Source organism: Nerophis ophidion, linkage group LG08 (genome assembly GCF_033978795.1).
Source record: "Nerophis ophidion isolate RoL-2023_Sa linkage group LG08, RoL_Noph_v1.0, whole genome shotgun sequence".
Lineage (NCBI taxonomy): Eukaryota > Metazoa > Chordata > Actinopteri > Syngnathiformes > Syngnathidae > Nerophis > Nerophis ophidion.
In genome coordinates this window covers 4,430,461-4,449,538 of record NC_084618.1, presented here as the reverse complement: position 1 = coordinate 4,449,538, position 19,078 = coordinate 4,430,461, and the positions used below count along the sequence as shown (strand labels likewise).

The following is a 19,078-nucleotide window of genomic DNA, read 5'->3' as shown; positions in this document are numbered from 1 at the left end:
CAATAATGTAAATTTGTTTTAACTATTAAACGAACCAAAAATATGACTTATTTTATCTTTGTGAAAACATTGGACACAGTGTGTTGTCCAGCTTATGAGATGCCATGCAAGTGTAAGCCACTGTGACACTATTGTTCTTTTTATTATTTTTATAAATGTCTAATGATAATGTCAATGAGGGATTTTTAATCACTGCTATGCTGAAATTATAACTAATATTGATACTGTTGTTGATAATATTCATTTTTGTTTCACTACTTTTAGTTTGTTCTGTGTGGTGTTTGTGTCTCCTCCCAATTGCTCTGTTTATTGCAGTTCTGAGTGTTGCTGGGTCAGGTTTGGTTTTGGAATTGGATTGCATTGTTATATTACTCTGTAGTGGTTTGTTGGATTGATAAACAAATGATAATAATAATTTTTAAAAAAATCGATTTTTAATAAAATGAGAATCGATTCTGAATCTCACAACGTATTCGATTCGTATTCGAATTGTATTTGAATCGATTTTTTCCCATATGTATGTGTGTATATATATATGTATGTATATTTATATAAATATATATGTGTATATGTATGTATGTGTATATATATGTGTGTGTATATATGTGTATATATATGTGTATATATATATGTATTATATATGTATTATATATGTATGTTTGTATATATGTATGTATGTATATATATGTATGTATATATATATGTATGTATTTGTATGTATGTATGTATATATACATATGTATGTGTGTATATATATATGTATGTATATATATACACATATATATGTATGTATGTATATATATGTAAGTATATATATATGTATGTATATATATATGTATGTATATGTATATATATATGTATGTGTGTATATATGTATGTATGTATATATATATGTATGTATGTGTATATATGTATGTATGTATATATATATGTTTGTATGTATATATGTATGTATATATATGTGTATATATGTATGTATGTATGTATTTGTATATTTGCATGTATGTAAATGTGTATGTATATATATATATATATGTATGTATATATATATATATTTATGCATGTATATATGTATGTATATATATATTTATGTATGTATATATATATATATATATATATATATATATTTATGTAATAATATATATATGTATGTATTTATATGTATGTATGTATGTATATATATGTATATTTATGTATGTATATATATATGTCTGTATATGTATATATATGTGTATGTATATATATATATATATGTATGTATATGTATATATATATATGTATATGTATATATATGTGTATGTATATATATATGTATATATATGTGTATGTATATATATGTATGTATATATATATGTATGTATATATGTATGTATATATATATGTATGTATATATATATGTATGTATATATATATATGTATGTATATATATATATGTATGTATATACATATATGTATTTATATACATATATGTATGTGTATACATATATGTATTTATATACATATATGTATGTATGTATATACGTATGTGTCTGTATGTATATATGTATGTGTATGTATGTATATATATATGTGTATATGTATGTATGTATATATATATATCTATGTATGTATATGTATGTATTTGTATATATGTATGTATATGTGTATGTATGCATATATGTGTATATATATGTATATATATTATGTATATGTATATATGTGTACGTACAGATACTGTATGACATGTACAGTATCTGTCATATTTAGCTCGTGTGAAGAGCAGGTGTCCAAATGTCTGTGCATACTTTCATTTTGTTGTATACATCTTTCCTCCTCAGGCGTGTGCGACCAAAGTTTCGGGATCCACGTGGCCGAGATGGCGTGCTTCCCGCCGGCGGTGGTGGCCATGGCCAAGGTGAAGGCGGAGGAGCTGGAGGAGTTCCAGGAAGTGTGCGAGCGGCAGGGGGAGGAGCCAGACGCCAAAAGACGCCGCAGCGACAAACAGGTAAGCGGGCTTTTTCTTGACCAAAGTGGGCGCAGTCAGGCAGAATTGTGCCACGTGTTGGCCCACCCGAGCACCGCCGCGCTTTAACTCCCCGTGTCCCCCTCCGCAAGGTGGGCGAGAGCTTGATCCAGGACTTCCTGGAGAAAGTCAAGTGTCTCCCCGTCACCGACATGACGGAGGAAGAGGTCAAAGGTGAGCTGAGGAAGATGAAGGAGGCACTACTCGCCAAAAAGAACACGTACGTCTCGGAGCTGCTGTCACGCTCACTTACCGTCAAAACTTAACTTTTTCTTACCGACGAGCTCGTCTTTCACCGAGTTGTACAGTTCTTCAATAAAGCAGTTTTTTTTCTAAATATGCTTTTTGTGTTTCCGCGTAAACATGTGGTCTTCACGCTGGCCGCCGTCACGCTCCTTTGTGCGTTAGCTCATTGTTCCGCAGCCTCGTCCTCGGGGAACTCCAGTATTAAAGGCCTACTGAAATGAGATATTCTTATTTAAACGGGGATAGCAGGTCCATTCTATGTGTCATACTTGATTATTTCGCCATATTGCCATATTTTTGCTGAACGGATTTAATAGAGAACATCCACGATAAAGTTCGCAACTTTTGGTCGCTAATAAAAAAGCCTTTCCTTCACCGGAAGTAGCGGACAATGTGCGCGTGACGTCACGGGTTGTGAAGCTCCTCACATATCCGGGCCGAGAAAGTGACGATTTCCCCATTAATTTGAGCGAGGATGAAAGATTCGTGGATGAGGAAAGTTAGAGTGAGGCACTTAAAAAAAAAAAAAAGCAACGGCGGCGGCAGTGAGCATTTCAGATGCAAATAGACACATTTACTAGGATAATTCTGGAAAATTCCTTATCTGCTTATTGTGTTAATAGTGTTTTAGTGAGATTCCAAAGTCATACCTGAAAGTCGGATGGCTGCGGTGAACGCCAGTGTCTCTGAGAGAAGCCATGATCACAGCTGTTTTTTGACAGCTGCTGCAGGAGGTCCCATAATCCACTGAAGTCTCCGGTAAGAGCCGACTTACTATCACAATTTCCCGTCCAAAAACGTGCTGGTTGACGTAGAGAAACATGTTCGCTTGACCGCTCCGTGTTAAAGCTTCACAACAAACAAACATCGGCTGTGTTTCGGTGCTAAAGGCAGCCGCAATCCACCGTTTGCCAACAACAGCATTCTTCTTTGACGTCTCCATTATTAATTGAACAAATTGCAAAAGATTCAGCAACACAGATGTCCAAAATACTGTGTGATTATGCGATGAAAAGAGACGACTTTTAGCCGTGTTTGGTGCTGTCCCCTCGAGCCAATAACGTCACAAACACGCGTCATCATTCCGCGACGTTTTCAACAAGAAACTCCACAGGAAATTTAAAATTGTTATTTATTAAACTAAAGCAGCCGTATTGGCATGTGTTGCAATGTTAATATTTCATCATTGATATATAAACTATCAGACTGCGTGGTCGCTAGTAGTGGCTTTCAGTAGGCCTTTAACCAGCGGACCTTTATTCCTCCCACAACTCTGCACGCAAACTTTCATCAAACAACCACAACGTCTGCTTTTAATCTGCTTCGCCTTTCTTGTCCGTTTTAGAAGCAAATCTGTGTAAAAATCAGTTTGTACAACACTCCAAATTCTGCTGTATTGTGGTGGGAGCTCTTTGAGTGGATTTGTCGCCATCTGCTGGCGCGTATAGAGAATGCAGGGAAAAATAAGGCGTGTTTTTTTTACTTATTCTATGGCGCCCCCGTGCGGTCGAAAAGTGTAATTACTGTTACATTGTCCCAACTCATTATAAAAAAATACTTTTTTTGTTATTTCCGATAGATTTTAGCGCGGATTAATCATAATACGTGATTCTTTCTAATGTTTTTTATGTCAAAGTTTAAATTAATTATTTTAATTATTTGACAGGCACTTGTGATGAGACAATAACCCAAAACCATTCATGTTTATATTTATTTAAACTCATTTTTAAAGGCCTTTGATAAAATGATGTCACTTTTTGTGTTCTTTTAATCATTTAAACTTGGAACATCCGATCAAAAGGTCAAAATAAAATAAAAATTTCTTTAAAAAAGACTTAAAATACTAAGATGAATGGTTTTATAAGTAGTTGAAATGTAAAAGATAATTGAGCGGATCCATGAATTGATTAACGTGGACCCCGATTTAAACAAGTTGGAAAAAAGTATTGGGGTGTTACCATTTAGTGGTCAATTGTACGGAATATGTACTGAACTGTGCGATATACTAATAAAATATTCAATCAATCAATCCCCAGAGAGTTAAAAGCAATAGAGAAATGGTTTAAGGCTGCGATGAGGTGGCGACTTGTCCAGGGTGTACCCCGCCTTCCGCCCGAATGCAGCTGAGATAGGCTCCCTCGACCCCAAAATAAACAAGCGGTAGGAAATGGATGGCTGTAAACAAATCATTCACATCTTAGCTTTGTGTTACAGGCGGCAAATTCATCCATCCATTTTCTACCGCTTGTCCCCTCCGTTCAGTCAGTGTAAAATCAGAAACATAATGAAGTACATTTGTTTTTAATGTTGACTGGTTAAAACAAAAAAAAAACAGCATGATATAAAATGTACTTCATTGCAAAAAGTCAAGTGTTCTGCCAATAGAAGAAGAAAATTCGGCTTGTTAAGACTTTCCAAAACAAGTAAAATTAAAGCTGCAAGCAGCGTTGGTCGGGTCCGCCGTTGGCCGCCGCCGCCGTGTCCCGGGTCCCGATCTTAGTCAGACCTACATAGAAGTTTTTATTTCATGTCTCTACGACATTTCTAACAGAAGTTACATGCAGTTTTGTCTGGGTTTTTTCCTAGGGGGCGCTAAGCGCAATTTAGATTTTTGGGGTTTGTTTTTTTATTAGATGGCAGTTTTTGCCAGTCCTGATATGTGTGTAAAATTTGGTGAGTTTTGAAGCATGTTAAGGGGGTGAAATTACAGATCGACAATTCTGGATGTTGTTGATAAATGGCTTTTGCTTGGCATAGTAGGGCTTTAACTTGCACTTTGAAGCATTTTAAGTAGGTCAAATTACAGTTTAAAGAGGCAAAAAAGACATTTTTTAGGAAACTTTGCGCAGGGGTTTTTTGAAGGCGCGTAAAATCCAAACCGGAGAATTTATCAAAAATTTGTTCGACCACTTTTTTTAAAAGGGTTCAATCTCTCTCCTGTGCGAGTTTGAAGGCGAAACGACAAACACACTGGGAGGAGTTTCGATTAGAAAAAGGTGACGGGTTTTCACAAAACTTTTATTTTGAAGGGGCAATTTTTAACTTCCTGTTGATTTTTGCCGAAGGATGTCAATTATCGAAATGTAGGTCTAAGTGAGACCTTGATAAAAGTTTTTGTTTCATGTCTTTCCGGCATTCCTACCAGAAGTTACAAGCAGTTTTGTCTGTGTTTTCTTCCTGGAAGCAAAAATGTACTTCATTGCAAAAAGTCAAGTGTTCAAAAACAAGTAAAAAAAACTCAGCAAAATTATCTGCCAATAGAAGAAGAAAATTCGGCTTGTTAAGACTTTCCAAAACAAGTAAAATTAACTAACCTCAAAGATCCCCAAAATGCCTTCAAATAAGTATTTTCTTACTAATAATAAGCGCAGTTTTATTGGTAGAATAAAAAATGAGACCTTTTTGCTCAATATGTTGAAAAATACCGTATTTCCTTGAATTGCCACAGGACATATAGTATGCGCCTGCCTTCAATTACTGCCGGGTCAAACTCGCTTCCCAAAATAATTAGCGCATGCTTAGTATTAGCGCCTGGTCAAACTCGTCACACCACGAGCGACACTTCCCCTGTCATCATTTTCAAAATGGAGGAGGCCGATTTCAATAATTTGAAATCGCATAAAGGGAAGAAGATTAAGAGCTATTCAGTAGGATTTAAGGTCCAAGCTTACATCACACTAGAATTTTTACTGCATGCCTTTGGTAAGTGCAGGAGTGAGAAGAGGTTTTAAATTAATTAACGCATGCTTACTTTTACCGCATGCCTTTGGTAAGCGCAGGAGTGAGAACAGGTTTTAAATTAATTAGCGCCCCGGCGGCAATTCAAGGAAATACGGTATTCTAAAATGAAGTAATATTTTGACATATGTACTCAGCATCATGATTTTTTTTGGTCATGCTTGAAATAAGAAATTATTTCATAGCTGGTAGAGTGGCCGTGTCAGCAACTTGAGGGTGGCAGGTTCAATTCCCGCTTGCACCATCCTAGTCACTGCCGTTGTGTCCTTGGGCAAGGCACTTTACCCACCTGCTCCCAGTGCCACCCACACTGGTTTAAATGTAACTTAGATGTTGGGTTTCACTATGTAAAGCGCTTTGAGTCACTAGAGAAAAGCGCTATATAAATATAATTCACTTCATTACTTTAAAAAAAGTAGTTTTAAATTTGTGTTTATGATACAGCTTGTTGATATTTTAGTTTCAAGCATGTTTTACTCAATATAGGTCATCAAATCTCAGCAACGAGCTGTAATATCTTACTGAGAACATTTAGGACCAAAACACTTCAAACAAGTAAAACTAAGTGAGAAGAAAATAAGCAAATATCACCTTTTTTGAGATATTTAATTGTACTTACATTTCAGTATTTGCGGTGTATAAAACCATCCATCCGTTTTCTACCGCTTGTCCCATTCAGGGTTGCTTCGGGCGGAAGGCAAGTACACCCTGGACAAGTCGCCATCTAATCGCAAAGCTGATACAGACAATATTCACACTCTAGGGCCAAATTAACCATTAACTGATAATGTGACAAAAAAAAAGACGCCTCGGATCTAATAAAGTTTTATTTTCTTAGAAATGGCCAGTTTCCTGTTTTTTGTCTTCCAAAGGAAAGAAAAAAAAAGTAGTAGACCCCCGCTTTTTTGGGGGGGAATCCCAACTAGCATCTACATAATGGTTATTGAATACTTCACAATATATTAAGTCTAGATGTTATGGTACATGCATACGATTCAGGCTGCAGGAGGAGCCACAGTCACCACGATACACTGGGGGCGGGGCTTAGGCTGGAGGGGGCGGGGACGTGTGAAAAGTGGGTGGGGTTGCAGAAACACTCTAGTGGTCCAGTTCAAAAGGAGCTCAGGTGTGTCCTATTGGAACCCTCTCCACTAAACACTGACTGCATTAAATTGTACACACACACACACACACACACATTTATACAAGAGTGGGCGGAGTCACTCCACCTGCCAATCACATCAAAAAGAGCAGAGAGGGTCGATTTAGTGTTTAAACGAGTTTCTCTTTCACAGAAAGAACTTCACCACTGGCTCACCAGAGCGTCTGCAGCCATGTTGGGGCGGGGAGGGGGTGTCAGGGTGCTAACCAAAGAAATAATTATAATATATAATAAAATAAAAGACATTCAAATACAGTCAGCTTTTTTTGCTTAAAAATACAAAACTACATGATAAAGCGTCGAAATAAAATCCACTGATCAAAATGTTCTTTTTTCCTTAAAAATAAAAAAGTGCTCCATCTCACACGCACACAAACACACTCGCCCTCAAACACCGTCGCTCGTCAGCGATGGCGGGGAGGAAGCAGGAAGTGAAGCTTTGACTCCGCCTCTTGGCTGGGTTAAGTCTGCGCGCCCCCTTGTGGAGACTTGCCTGCACTGCAGCCTTCATCTTATGCCAGAGCGCCGCCTTCAAGAGCGTCTCTATTGCGTGTGAGGGGGGGGGCCAGGGGGCTTGAGGTGGAAGTCAAAGGGGGCGTGGCCTACTGCGTGTGAGACATCACGCCATCCAGGGAGGGGGGCGGGTCCTCAGTTATGCTGCAGCGTGTTAGACTCGATGGGCGGGGCGGAGTCGTAGAGAGTGTCCGTGTCGTGCGTGGGCTCCCCCGCCAACGTGCACGGGTTAGACAAGGTGCCCGCCCCACAGTCACAGAAGAAGCTGCGAGGACCACAAGACATCGGTTAGAAAAAAGACAAAGTAAAGTTGCAACAATTTGTGACTTCATGCATTTAATGTTGACATGTCACTCAACTTCCTGTTGGTCAAGTTGACATTAGTTGACTAATGTCAAAGTCAGTCGCTCAACTTCCTGTTTCTATCACATTGACATGTCACTCAACTTCCTATTTGTCACAATAAAATGTTATTCAACTTTATGTTTCATTCACATTGACATGTCATTTTATTGTGACAAACAGGAAGTTGAGTGACATATGTGAAAGAAACATGAAGTTGAATAACATTTTATTGTGACAAACAGGAAGTTGAGTGACATATCATTGAGAAAGAAACATGAAGTTGAATAACATTTTATTGTGACAAACAGGAAGTTGAGTGACATATGTGAAAGAAATATGAAGTTGAATAACATTTTATTGTGACAAACAGGAAGTTGAGTGACATATCATTGAGAAAGAAACATGAAGTTGAATAACATTTTATTGTGAGAAACAGGAAGTTGAGTGACATATGTGAAAGAAATATGAAGTTGAATAACATTTTATTGTGACAAACAGGACGTTGAGTGACATGTCAATGTGAAAGAAACAGGAAGTTGATTAACATTTTATTGAGACAAACAGGAAGTTGAGTGTTATTGAACTTCCTGTTCCTTTCACATTGACATTTCATTCAACGTCCTGTTTGTCACAATAAAATGTTATTCAACTTCATATTTCTTTCACATATGTCACTCAACGTCCTGTTTGTCACAATAAAATGTTATTCAACTTCCTGTTTCTTTCACATTGACATGTCACTCAACTTCCTGTTTGTCACAATAAAATGTTATTCAACTTCCTGTTTCTTTCACATTGACATGTGACTCAACTTCCGATTTGTCACAATAAAATGTTATTCAACTTCCTGTTTCTTTCACATTGACATGTGACTCAACTTCCTGTTTGTCACAATAAAATGTTATTCAACTTCCTGTTTCTTACACTTTGACATGTTACTCAACTTCCTGTTTGTCACAATAAAATGTTATTGAACTTCCGGTTTCTTTCACATTGACATGTTACTCAACTTCCTGTTTGTCACAATAAAATGTTATTGAACTTCCTGTTTCTTTCACATTGACATGTCACTCAACTTCCTGTTTGTCACAATAAAATGTTATTCAACTTCCTGTTTGTCACAATAAAATGTTATTCAACTTCCTGTTTCTTTCACATTGACATGTCACTCAACTTCCTGTTTGTCACAAAATGTTATTGAACTTCCTGTTTCTTTCACATTGACATGTCACTCAACTTCCTGTTTCTCACAATAAAATGTTATTCAACTTCCTGTTTGTCACAATAAAATGTTATTTAACTTCCTGTTATTTTCACATTGACATGTCACTCAACTTCCTGTTTATCACAATAAAATGTTATTCAACTTCCTGTTTCTTTCACATTGACATGTCACTCAACTTCCTGTTTATCACAATAAAACGTTATTTAACTTCCTGTTATTTTCACATTGACATGTCACTCAACTTCCTGTTTCCTTTTGCTGCACTTTTCAAGTTTTTGCCTTTTTCCCACAAAATTGAATTGAACATTTAGAGATGAAAAAGGTGCCAGCAGAGGGCGCCATCAATAACTTAGAATAGGACTGCAAACATTAATAGAAATAAATGTAACACATATTAAATACAGCTTAGATGTATATTATATTGCAACAATTCATGGTTTATGAATCATTTTCATGAGTTACACAACTTGTCATGTGTCCCACAGCTGCTGCAATGGAGCACACATGTGGCCAGATTACTTTATTTTGTTGAATTAATGCACACATGTTAAAAATGCAATTTTAGAAGATATTATTATTTTTAATAAATGCATAATACTGAAAGCAGAAAAATCTTTACTTATTCAAAAACCGGCAAGAGAAGAAAGTACTATCATTTAGAACAGTGGTTCTCAAATGGGGGTACATGTACCCCTGGGGGTACTTGAAGGTATGCCAAGGGGTACGTGAGATATTTTAAAAATAGCAACAATTCAAGAATCCTTTATAAATATATTTATTGAATAATATTTCAACAAAATATGAATGTAAGTTCATAAACTGTGAAAAGAAATGCAACAATGCAATATTCAGTGTTGACAGCTAGATTTTTTGTGGACATGTTCCATAAATATTGATGTTAAAGATTTATTTTTTTGTGAAGAAACGTTTAGAAGTAAGTTGATGAATCCAGATGGATCTCTATTACAATCCCCAAAGAGTTGATGATTACTTCTATGTGTAGAAATCTTTATAATTGAATCACTTGTTTATTTTTCAACAATTTTTACTTATTTTTATATCTTTTTTTCCCCAAATAGCTCAAGACCACTACAAATGAGCAATATTTTGAACTGTTATACAATTTAATAAATCAGAAAGTGATGACATAGTGCTGTATTTTACTTTTTTGTCTCTTATTTTTCAACCAAAAATGCTTTGCTCTGATTAGGGGGTACTTGAATTAAAAAAAATGTTCACTGAAAAAAGGTTGAGAACCACTGATTTTTAGTCAATTGAAATTACTGGCGGCCCCTGCTGGTCGCTTGGAGTAACTACACTTACTATTATTCTTTTTTTTATTATTATTGTTATTATAAATGTCAATTGATATTTCCTATCCATTCATCAATCTACTAAGACTTGTCCCTCTAGAGGTCGCTGGAGCCTATTCTGGTGGAAGGCGGTGTACACCCTGGATAAGTCAACACCTCATCACAGGACCAACACAAACAGACAACATCCACACACTCGTGTCTGCACATCTTTGGAAGTGGGAAAGAACCCATGCAACCATGCAAACTCCATAACAGATCTTTTAATCAGGGTTTAGTGCTGCCAATTCCAAAACCGATCATCAATGAGTGAGATCGGCAGATACCGTAAAATGTGATCTGTATTTTTGAGTGCTGGCGACACTTTCAGTATCAACACAATATGTACAACATTACATACAAATGTTGGACCGAAACAAAGTCAGCAGTACGCAATACCTAAACTATTATCTATTACTCTTAAATCATTAGCAAAGCCCATAGAATTATTCCCAGAATTTGTAAACATGAACAAAAACAACATGACATAAATCATTTGAAAGTGAAGTGAATTATATTTATATAGCACATTTCTCTAGTGACTCAAGCACTGTAAACAGTGAAACCCAATATCTAATTTTTTCATTTAAAGCAGTGTGGGTGGCACTGGGAGCAGGTGGGTAAAGTGTCTTGCCCAAGGACACAACGGCAGTGGCGGAAGCGGGGATTGAACCTGGAACTCTCAAGTTGCTGGCACGGCCACTCTACCACAAAAAAATAAAAATAATCTAATCAAAGTAGTATAGTATTAATTGTATATATTATCATTAGAATAGTATAATTGTACAATAATACATTAGTTTAAAAAAAAAAAGTACTAATAGTATCGATCATATAGCGATACTATCACCAATTCATAGATGGATCGTCCATCTGACGTGTGTTCCTGTCACACAGACAGATATTATTCTCGCCAACGTTAATTTATCTACTTATTATTTGCTAATATCTGCCTACTTCCTGCAGTAACACTCATCCATCTACACTTCTTAAACTTGACTACTCAGTGGCCTAGTGGTTAGAGCAGGGGTCAGCAACCTTTTTGAAAGCAAGAGCTACTTCTTGGGTACTGATTAATGCCAAGGGCTACCAGTTTGATACACACTTAGATAAATTGCCAGAAATAGCCAATTTGCTCAATTTACCTTTAATAAATGAATCTATATATTTAAAAATGGGTATTTCTGTCTGTCATTCCGTCGTACATTTTTTACCTTTCACGGAAGGTTTTTTGTAGAGAATAAATGATGAAAAAAACACTTAATTGAACGGTTTAAAAGAGGAAAAAACACGTAAAAAATGAAAAATAAACTTTGAAACAGTTTATCTTCAATTTTGACTCTTTAAAATTCAAAATTCAACTGAAAAAAAGGAAGAGAAAAACTAGCTAATTCGAATCTTTTTGAAAAAATTTAAAAAAAATTTATGGAACCTCATTAGTCATTTTTCCTGAGTAAGATTAATTTTAGAATTTTGATGACATGTTTTAAATAGGTTAAAATCCAATCTGCACTTTGTTAGAATATATAACAAATTGGACCAAGCTATATTTCTAACAAAGACAAATCATTATTTCTTCTAGATTTTCCAGAACAAAAATTTTAAAAGAAATTCAAAAGACTTTGAAATAAGATTTAAATTTGATTCTACAGATTTTCTACATTTGCCAAAATATTTTTTTTGAGTTTTAATCATAATAAATTAGAAAAAATATTCACAAATATTTGTTGTCCAAAGATCAGAAGTTAAAATGAAGAATTAAATTAAAATTGATTTATTATTCATCCATCCATCCATTTTCTACCGCTTATTCCCTTTTGGGGTCGCGGGGGGCGCTGGCGCCTATCTCAGCTACAATTGGCCTGGATAAGTCGCCACCTCATCGCAGGGCCAACACAGATAGACAGACAACATTCACACTCATTTATTATTCTTTACAATAAAAAAAAATACTTGAATATTGACTTAAATTGTTTGGAAATAAGAGGAAAGAATTGAAAAGGTAAAAAGGTATATGTGTTTAAAATCCTAAAATAATTTTTAAGGTTGTACTTTTCTTCTAAAATTGTCTTTCTGAAAGTTATAAGGAGCAAAGTAAAACAAATATATATATATTGTTATATATAATGTTAGATCCACTATGGACTGGACTCTCACTATTATGTTAGATCCACTATGGACTGGACTCTCACTCTAATGTTGGATCCACTATGGACTGGACTCTCACTATCATGTCAGATCCACGATGGACTGGACTCTCAAACTATTATGTTAGATCCACTATGGACTGGACTCTCACTAATATGTTGGATCCACTATGGACTGGACTCTCACTATTATGTTAGATCCACTATGGACTGGACTCTCACTATTATGTTAGATCCACTATGGATGAATAATTCACTTCACTAGTGTTAAAAATGGTGACATTTCTAAAAAAAAAGTATCATTAATATACTATTCCAAGAAGTATATTATTCAAGTAAGTGAGGCATGCATCAACTTGAGGTTTCCTGGTTCGATCCCCAGGTTTCGCCATCCTGTGGTTAGGGCCTCGCACTGTCATCAGTGTGTGAATGGGTGAATGTGAAAATACTATGCAAGTATGACCATATATAGCAGGGCTGTCAAGTGATTATTTTTTTTTAATCAAAATGAATCACTCTAAACGTGTAATTATTGATGACTAATCACACGTTATAATGCGCATCAATAAGTAACATTTGCTGAGGTATGTTTACAAAAAATGATATTGATACGGAAACACACAATTACGCCCCAAGGAGAAGAAAAAGGTTCTCACCGATCGTGCCGTATAAACTCCACATCGTGTCCTTGGTGGCATTTCTTGATGCAGTTGACGCAGATGGCGTTCCTGTCCGTGGTGTTGCAGGTGTGACATCTGCACGACCACAACAAAGCGCGTCAAAGGGTGGAAGGGAGAAGGGAGAAGATGGAGCACAGCACGGTCACCTGTAGAAGTCGTGCATGGGGTAGCTGGTGTAGCTGGAGATCTTGTACAGGCACTGTCCTCGACTCACCGCCTTCTCGATGGCGTCCTGGTTGTTGGAAATCTTGTTGTCTTGATGGCGAGGAGGAGAAGAATTGGATTCATCTTAATAATAATACAAACCCCGTTTCCATATGAGTTGGGAAATTGTGTTAGATGTAAATATAAACGGAATACAATGATTTGCAGATCCTTTTCAACCCATATTTATTTGAATGCACTACAAATACAAAATATTTGATGTTCAAACTCATAAACTTCATTTTTTTTGCAAATAATTAATTTAGAATTTCATGGCTGCAACACGTGCCAAAGTAGTTGGGAAAGGGCATGTTCACCACTGTGTTACATCACCTTTTCTTTTAACAACACTCAATAAACGTTTGTGAACTGAGGAAACTAATTGTTGAAGCTTTGAAAGTGGAATTCTTTCCCATTCTTGTTTGATGTAGAGCTTCAGTCGTTCAACAGTCCGGGGTCTTCTCCGGTCGTATTTTACACTTCATAATGCGCCACACATTTTCTATGGGAGACAGGTCTGGACTGCAGGCGGGCCAGGAAAGTACCCGTAATCTTTTTTTACAAAGCCACGCTGTTGTAACACGTGCTGAATGTGGCTTGGCATTGTCTTGCTGAAATAAGCAGGGGCGTCCATGATAACGTTGCTTGGATGACAACATATGTTGTTCCAAAACCTGTATGGACCTTCCATCACTAATGGTGCCTTCACAGATGTGTAAGTTACCCATGCCTTGGGCACTAATGCACCCCCATACCATCACACATGCTGGCTTTTCAACTTTGCGTCGATAACAGTCTGGATGGTTCGCTTCCCCTTTGGTCCGGATGACACGATGTCGAATATTTCCAAAAACAATTTGAAATGTGGACTCGTCAGACCACAGAACACTTTTCCACTTTGCATCAGTCCATCTTAGATGATCTCGGGCCCAAAGAAGCCGGCGGCGTTTCTGGGTGTTGTTGATAAATGGCTTTCTCTTTGCAAAGTAGATTTTTAAGTTGCACTCACAGATGTAGCGACAAACTCTATTTAGTGACAGTGGTTTTCTGAAGTGTTCCTGAGCCCATGTGGTGATATCCTTTAGAGATTGAGGTCAGTTTTTGATACAGTACTGTCTGAGGCATCAAAGGTCACGGTCATTCAATGTTGGTTTCCGGCCATGCCGCTTACGTGGAGTGATTTCTCCAGATTCTCTGAACATTTTGATGATATTATGGACCGTAGATGTTGGAATCCTTAAATTTCTTGCAATTGCACTTTGAGAAACTTTGTTCCTAAACTGTTTGACTATTTGCTCACACAGTTGTGGACAAAGGGGTGTACCTCGCCCCATCTTTTCTTGTGAAAAACTGAGCATTTTTTGGGAAGCTGTTTTTAAACCCAATCATGGCACCCACCTGTTCCCAATTAGCCTGCACACCTGTGGGATGTTCCAAATAAGTGTTTGATGAGCATTCCTCAACTTTATCAGTATTTATTGCCAACTTTCCCAACTCCTTTGTCACATGTTGCTGGCATCAAATTCGAGAGTTAATGATTATTTGCAAACAAAAAAACATTCATCAGTTTGAACATCAAATATCTTGTCTTTGTAGCATATTCAACTGAATATGGGCTGAAAAGGATTTGCAAATCATTGTATTCTGTTTATATTTACATCTAACACAATTTCCCAACTCATATGGAAACGGGGTTTGTAATAAGATTGAAAGGAGAAGAGGGGCGCTGCTTCTACCTTTCATGGTGACGTTGACGCCCGACGCCAGAAAAAGACCGCCAAAGCGGTTGTTGAAGATCTGGTTGCCCTCCAGGGTGGCCGTGGCGTGGTTGGTGATTTCGATACCTGGAGAGAAGGAGGGAAAAAGTGAAGGTATGTTGTCATGGCAACACACATTTAACAAGAAGAAGCTGTGTTTACCAGCGGCGAAGCCGTCAAAGATGCGGTTCTTGCGGAGGATGGGGTGACTGTTGGTGCTGATCAGGACGCCCGCCTGAGCGTTCCTGAAGATGTCGTTCTCCTCCAGCAGACCTGACACACACACACACACACACCAAGTTGGTTTCTATGGAGACAAGTCGATTCACAACAAAAGGGAACCAGAGGAGAGACGCTCGCTTGGTGGCAATAATGCTATGAAGAGTGGCAATGAACACACCAAGTTAACTTTCAGTTTCGAGCCCCGCCAAGGCAAGGCAAGCAAGATGGACAAAAGCATGAGAGATGGGCGACCATTTTCGAGATTGCTCTGAACTTTGGATAGCTGGGTTTGCTCGCCCAGCACTGGTAATTACGATTGTTTAAACTTAATCCGTTTTGGAGAATAAGACTGCTAAACTTCAATTCCAGTCCCCCTCATCATTTTTAGACAGCTTTAGAATAAAAAGCGATCTGGGTGGGATCTTCCCTCCTACAGAGAGCGTCCTAACTAACGAGAGTTTTACCGCGGTTATCATCCATCCATTTTCTAACGCTTGTCCCACTCGGGATCAGTGGAGCCAATCTCAGTTGCATTTAGGCGGAATGCGTCGTACACCCTGGACAAGTCGTCACCTCATCGCAGGGCCAACACAGATAGACAGACAACATTCACACACTAGGGCCAATTTAGTGTTGCCAATCAACCTATCCCCAGGTGCATGTCTTTGGAGGTGGGAGGGGCCTATCCCCAGGTGCATGTCTTTGGAGGTGGGAGGGGCCTATCCCCAGGTGCATGTCTTTGGAGGTGGGAGGAAGCCGGAGTACCTGGAGGGAACCCACGCATTCACGGGGAGAAAATGCTAACTCCACACAGAAAGATCCCGAGTCCGGGATTGAACCCTGACTACTCAGGACCTTCGTATTGTGAGGCACATGCACTAACCCCTCTCCCACCGTGCTGCCCGCGGTAATCATTCATAGCGTTTATCGTGACTCCCCCAGTGGAAACCAATCATCGCTTTGAAATCCATCCATGATTCTACATCCACGTCATGTTTTGGAACAGAAAGGAAGATACAAGCATGAACTGCACAGTAAATAAAACTAACATTTTCAGGACTTATACAGATCCCAAATACACATCAGCAGGCACCAGAAGGTGAGAAAAGTTCTTTTTGCATAATATTGCAAGACAAAACGCCAGATATGTCTGCTAGTGTTTGCTACTTTGCAGATCTTACACACACACACACACACACACACACACACACACACACACCATGATAATACTGGTATGTTGGAGCACAGTACAATACATCAAGCGGTGCAGCTTCATAGCTTACCAAAGTCATACTAAAAACATTTTGACAGATTTTTGTGCGCTGTGTGTAATGTTCTATATTCTCAATGGAACATTTAAAGTTTTGGTAATGTTTACTGGCCTCATCTTGCTGTCGACACGTATCTCTTATGTGTGACTGCCATCTGCTGGCCACACTTATCATTACACCATGTACCCAATAAAATAGCTTTGGGGTAGAGATGTCCGATAATGGCTTTTTTGCAGATATCCAATATTGTCCAACTCTTAATTACCGATACCAATATCAACCAATACAGATATATACAGTTGTGGAATTAACACATTATTATGTCTAATTCTTTTGTGAAGCCCCGCTGGATGCATTCAACAATGTACGAAGGTTTTCCAAAATAAATCAACTCAAGTTATGGGAAAATGGCAACATGGCACTGCCATATTTATTATTGAGGTCACAAAGTGCATTATTTTTTTTTAACATGCCTAAAAACAGCAGCTTGGAATTTGGGACATGCTCTCCCTTAGAGATCATGAGGAGGTTGAGGTGGGCGGGTGTGAGGTGGGGGGTGGGGTTTAAGGGATAGCGGGTGTGTATTTTGTAGCCTCCCAGAAGAGTTAGTGCTGCAAGCGTTTGAGTATTTGTTCTGTTGTGTTACAGTGCGGATGTTCTCCCGAAATGTGTTTGTCATTCTTGTTTGGTGTGGGTTCACAGTGTTAAAGGTGTTTATATGGCCACCCTCAGTGTGACCTGTATGGCTGTTGACCAAGTATGCATTGCATTCACTTGTGTGTGTGAAAAGCTGTTTATATTATGTGACTGGGCCGGCACGCAAAGTCAGTGCCTTTGAGGTTTATTGGCGCTCTGTACTTCTCCCTACGTCTGTGTACACAAAGGCATTTTAAAAACTCATAAATTTTACTTTTTGAAACCGATACCAATAATTTTGAAACCGATACAGATAATTTCCGATCTTACATTTTAAAGCATTTATCGGCAGTCCGATATTATCGAACATCTCTACTTTGGGGTCAGTCAGCACAACCAGAATTATTCAGTACATTAGACACACCTGTCGATTTTTGAGAAAATTAAAATAATTTTAAGTGCGCCTTACAGTCCGAAAAATATGGTTAACGTACCTCGGCCTCCATTAAAGATACAGATGCCGCCGTCGCGCCCGTCGTGGATCTTGTTGCGCCTCAGCGTGGGGTTGCTGTCCGTCTTGATCCACACGCCCGCCATAGCGTTGTCGAAGATCTCGTTGTCCTCGATGAAGCCCAGACCTGCGGCGTGACACAACCCGATCAGTGCACTGGGGAAACGGGCAGGAAATAGCAGACGGACCGCAGACCTGAGTTGTAGACAAGAATGCCGCCGTTTTGGCCGCCCCATATCTTGTTACGCCGGATCTTTGGGTTGCTGCCCGTCCTGTCGTCAAAGATTTTTGGACAAGTACTTTGGTGAGTACACTTAGTAAGTACACTTTCATCAAAAACATTCCAGGAAAGACGCTCAATGACCTTATTTGTACGCCCGAGTACATATGATTGTAGATGTCGTTATCTTCCAGGACGCCATGGCCGTTGTCGTAGAAATACACGCCCACCTACAGAGACATTTTGTTCAAGAATCTTTACAAAGGTATTTTGTACAAGTAGAGCTATGTTGTACAAGTAGTACTATATTGTATAAGTAGTGCTATGTTGTACAAGTAGTACTATATTGTACAAGTAGTGCTATATTGTACAAGTAGTACTATGTTGTACAAGTAGTGCTATATTGTACAAGTAGTACTATGTTCTACAAGTAGTGCTATAATTGTACAAGTAGTACTATGTTGTACAAGTAGTACTACAAAGACATGTTGTACAGTGTAGTACAATAAAGATCATTTTGAAGGGGTGTGCTGTGGGGTCATTGCCTATGAATGTGTTTTTAATTTCCAATCACAAACCTCGATCCCTTCTATCGGCTCATTATTTATCTCCATACACAGTGTGGAGCCGCTCTTATACTAATAATAATCACCTCCTTTATGGCAAATTAACTACATTTCTTAGTATCGTTATCGAGTATTATTATGACTGGAGGATGAGGCTACACGTGTTGCACACAGAGTAAGCCAGGAACAGGCATGCTAAAGAAATAGGTGCTTAGTCATTTGCTGTGTCAGCATTGTCACAGTCAGTACACAACAACTAAGAGGAGGGCAGATAAATACAT

General features: G+C 38.0%; 2 protein-coding genes across 5 annotated transcripts in view; one reads left to right on the top strand and one right to left on the bottom strand.

The window, feature by feature from the left end:
- Positions 1-2,339, top strand: part of LOC133557219 (DNA mismatch repair protein Msh2-like) — a 50,588-nt gene extending 48,249 nt beyond the window's left edge. The window contains exons 15-16 of the mRNA XM_061907519.1: positions 1,818-1,984; positions 2,095-2,339. Of these exons, the coding sequence (XP_061763503.1) occupies positions 1,818-1,984; positions 2,095-2,268 (341 nt within the window). The 3' untranslated portion in view covers positions 2,269-2,339. The remainder of the gene's footprint in view (positions 1-1,817; positions 1,985-2,094) is intronic.
- A 4,456-nt stretch (positions 2,340-6,795) lies between these two features.
- Positions 6,796-19,078, bottom strand: part of LOC133557220 (F-box only protein 11-like) — a 43,805-nt gene continuing 31,522 nt past the window's right edge. For all 4 annotated transcript variants that reach the window (XM_061907520.1, XM_061907521.1, XM_061907522.1 and 1 more), the window contains exons 15-22: positions 18,376-18,461; positions 18,207-18,283; positions 17,995-18,138; positions 15,534-15,644; positions 15,351-15,458; positions 13,557-13,665; positions 13,387-13,485; positions 6,796-7,926 (exon numbers count right to left, since the gene is read on the bottom strand). In XM_061907520.1, the coding sequence (XP_061763504.1) occupies positions 7,797-7,926; positions 13,387-13,485; positions 13,557-13,665; positions 15,351-15,458; positions 15,534-15,644; positions 17,995-18,138; positions 18,207-18,283; positions 18,376-18,461 (864 nt within the window). In that variant the 3' untranslated portion in view covers positions 6,796-7,796. The remainder of the gene's footprint in view (positions 7,927-13,386; positions 13,486-13,556; positions 13,666-15,350; positions 15,459-15,533; positions 15,645-17,994; positions 18,139-18,206; positions 18,284-18,375; positions 18,462-19,078) is intronic.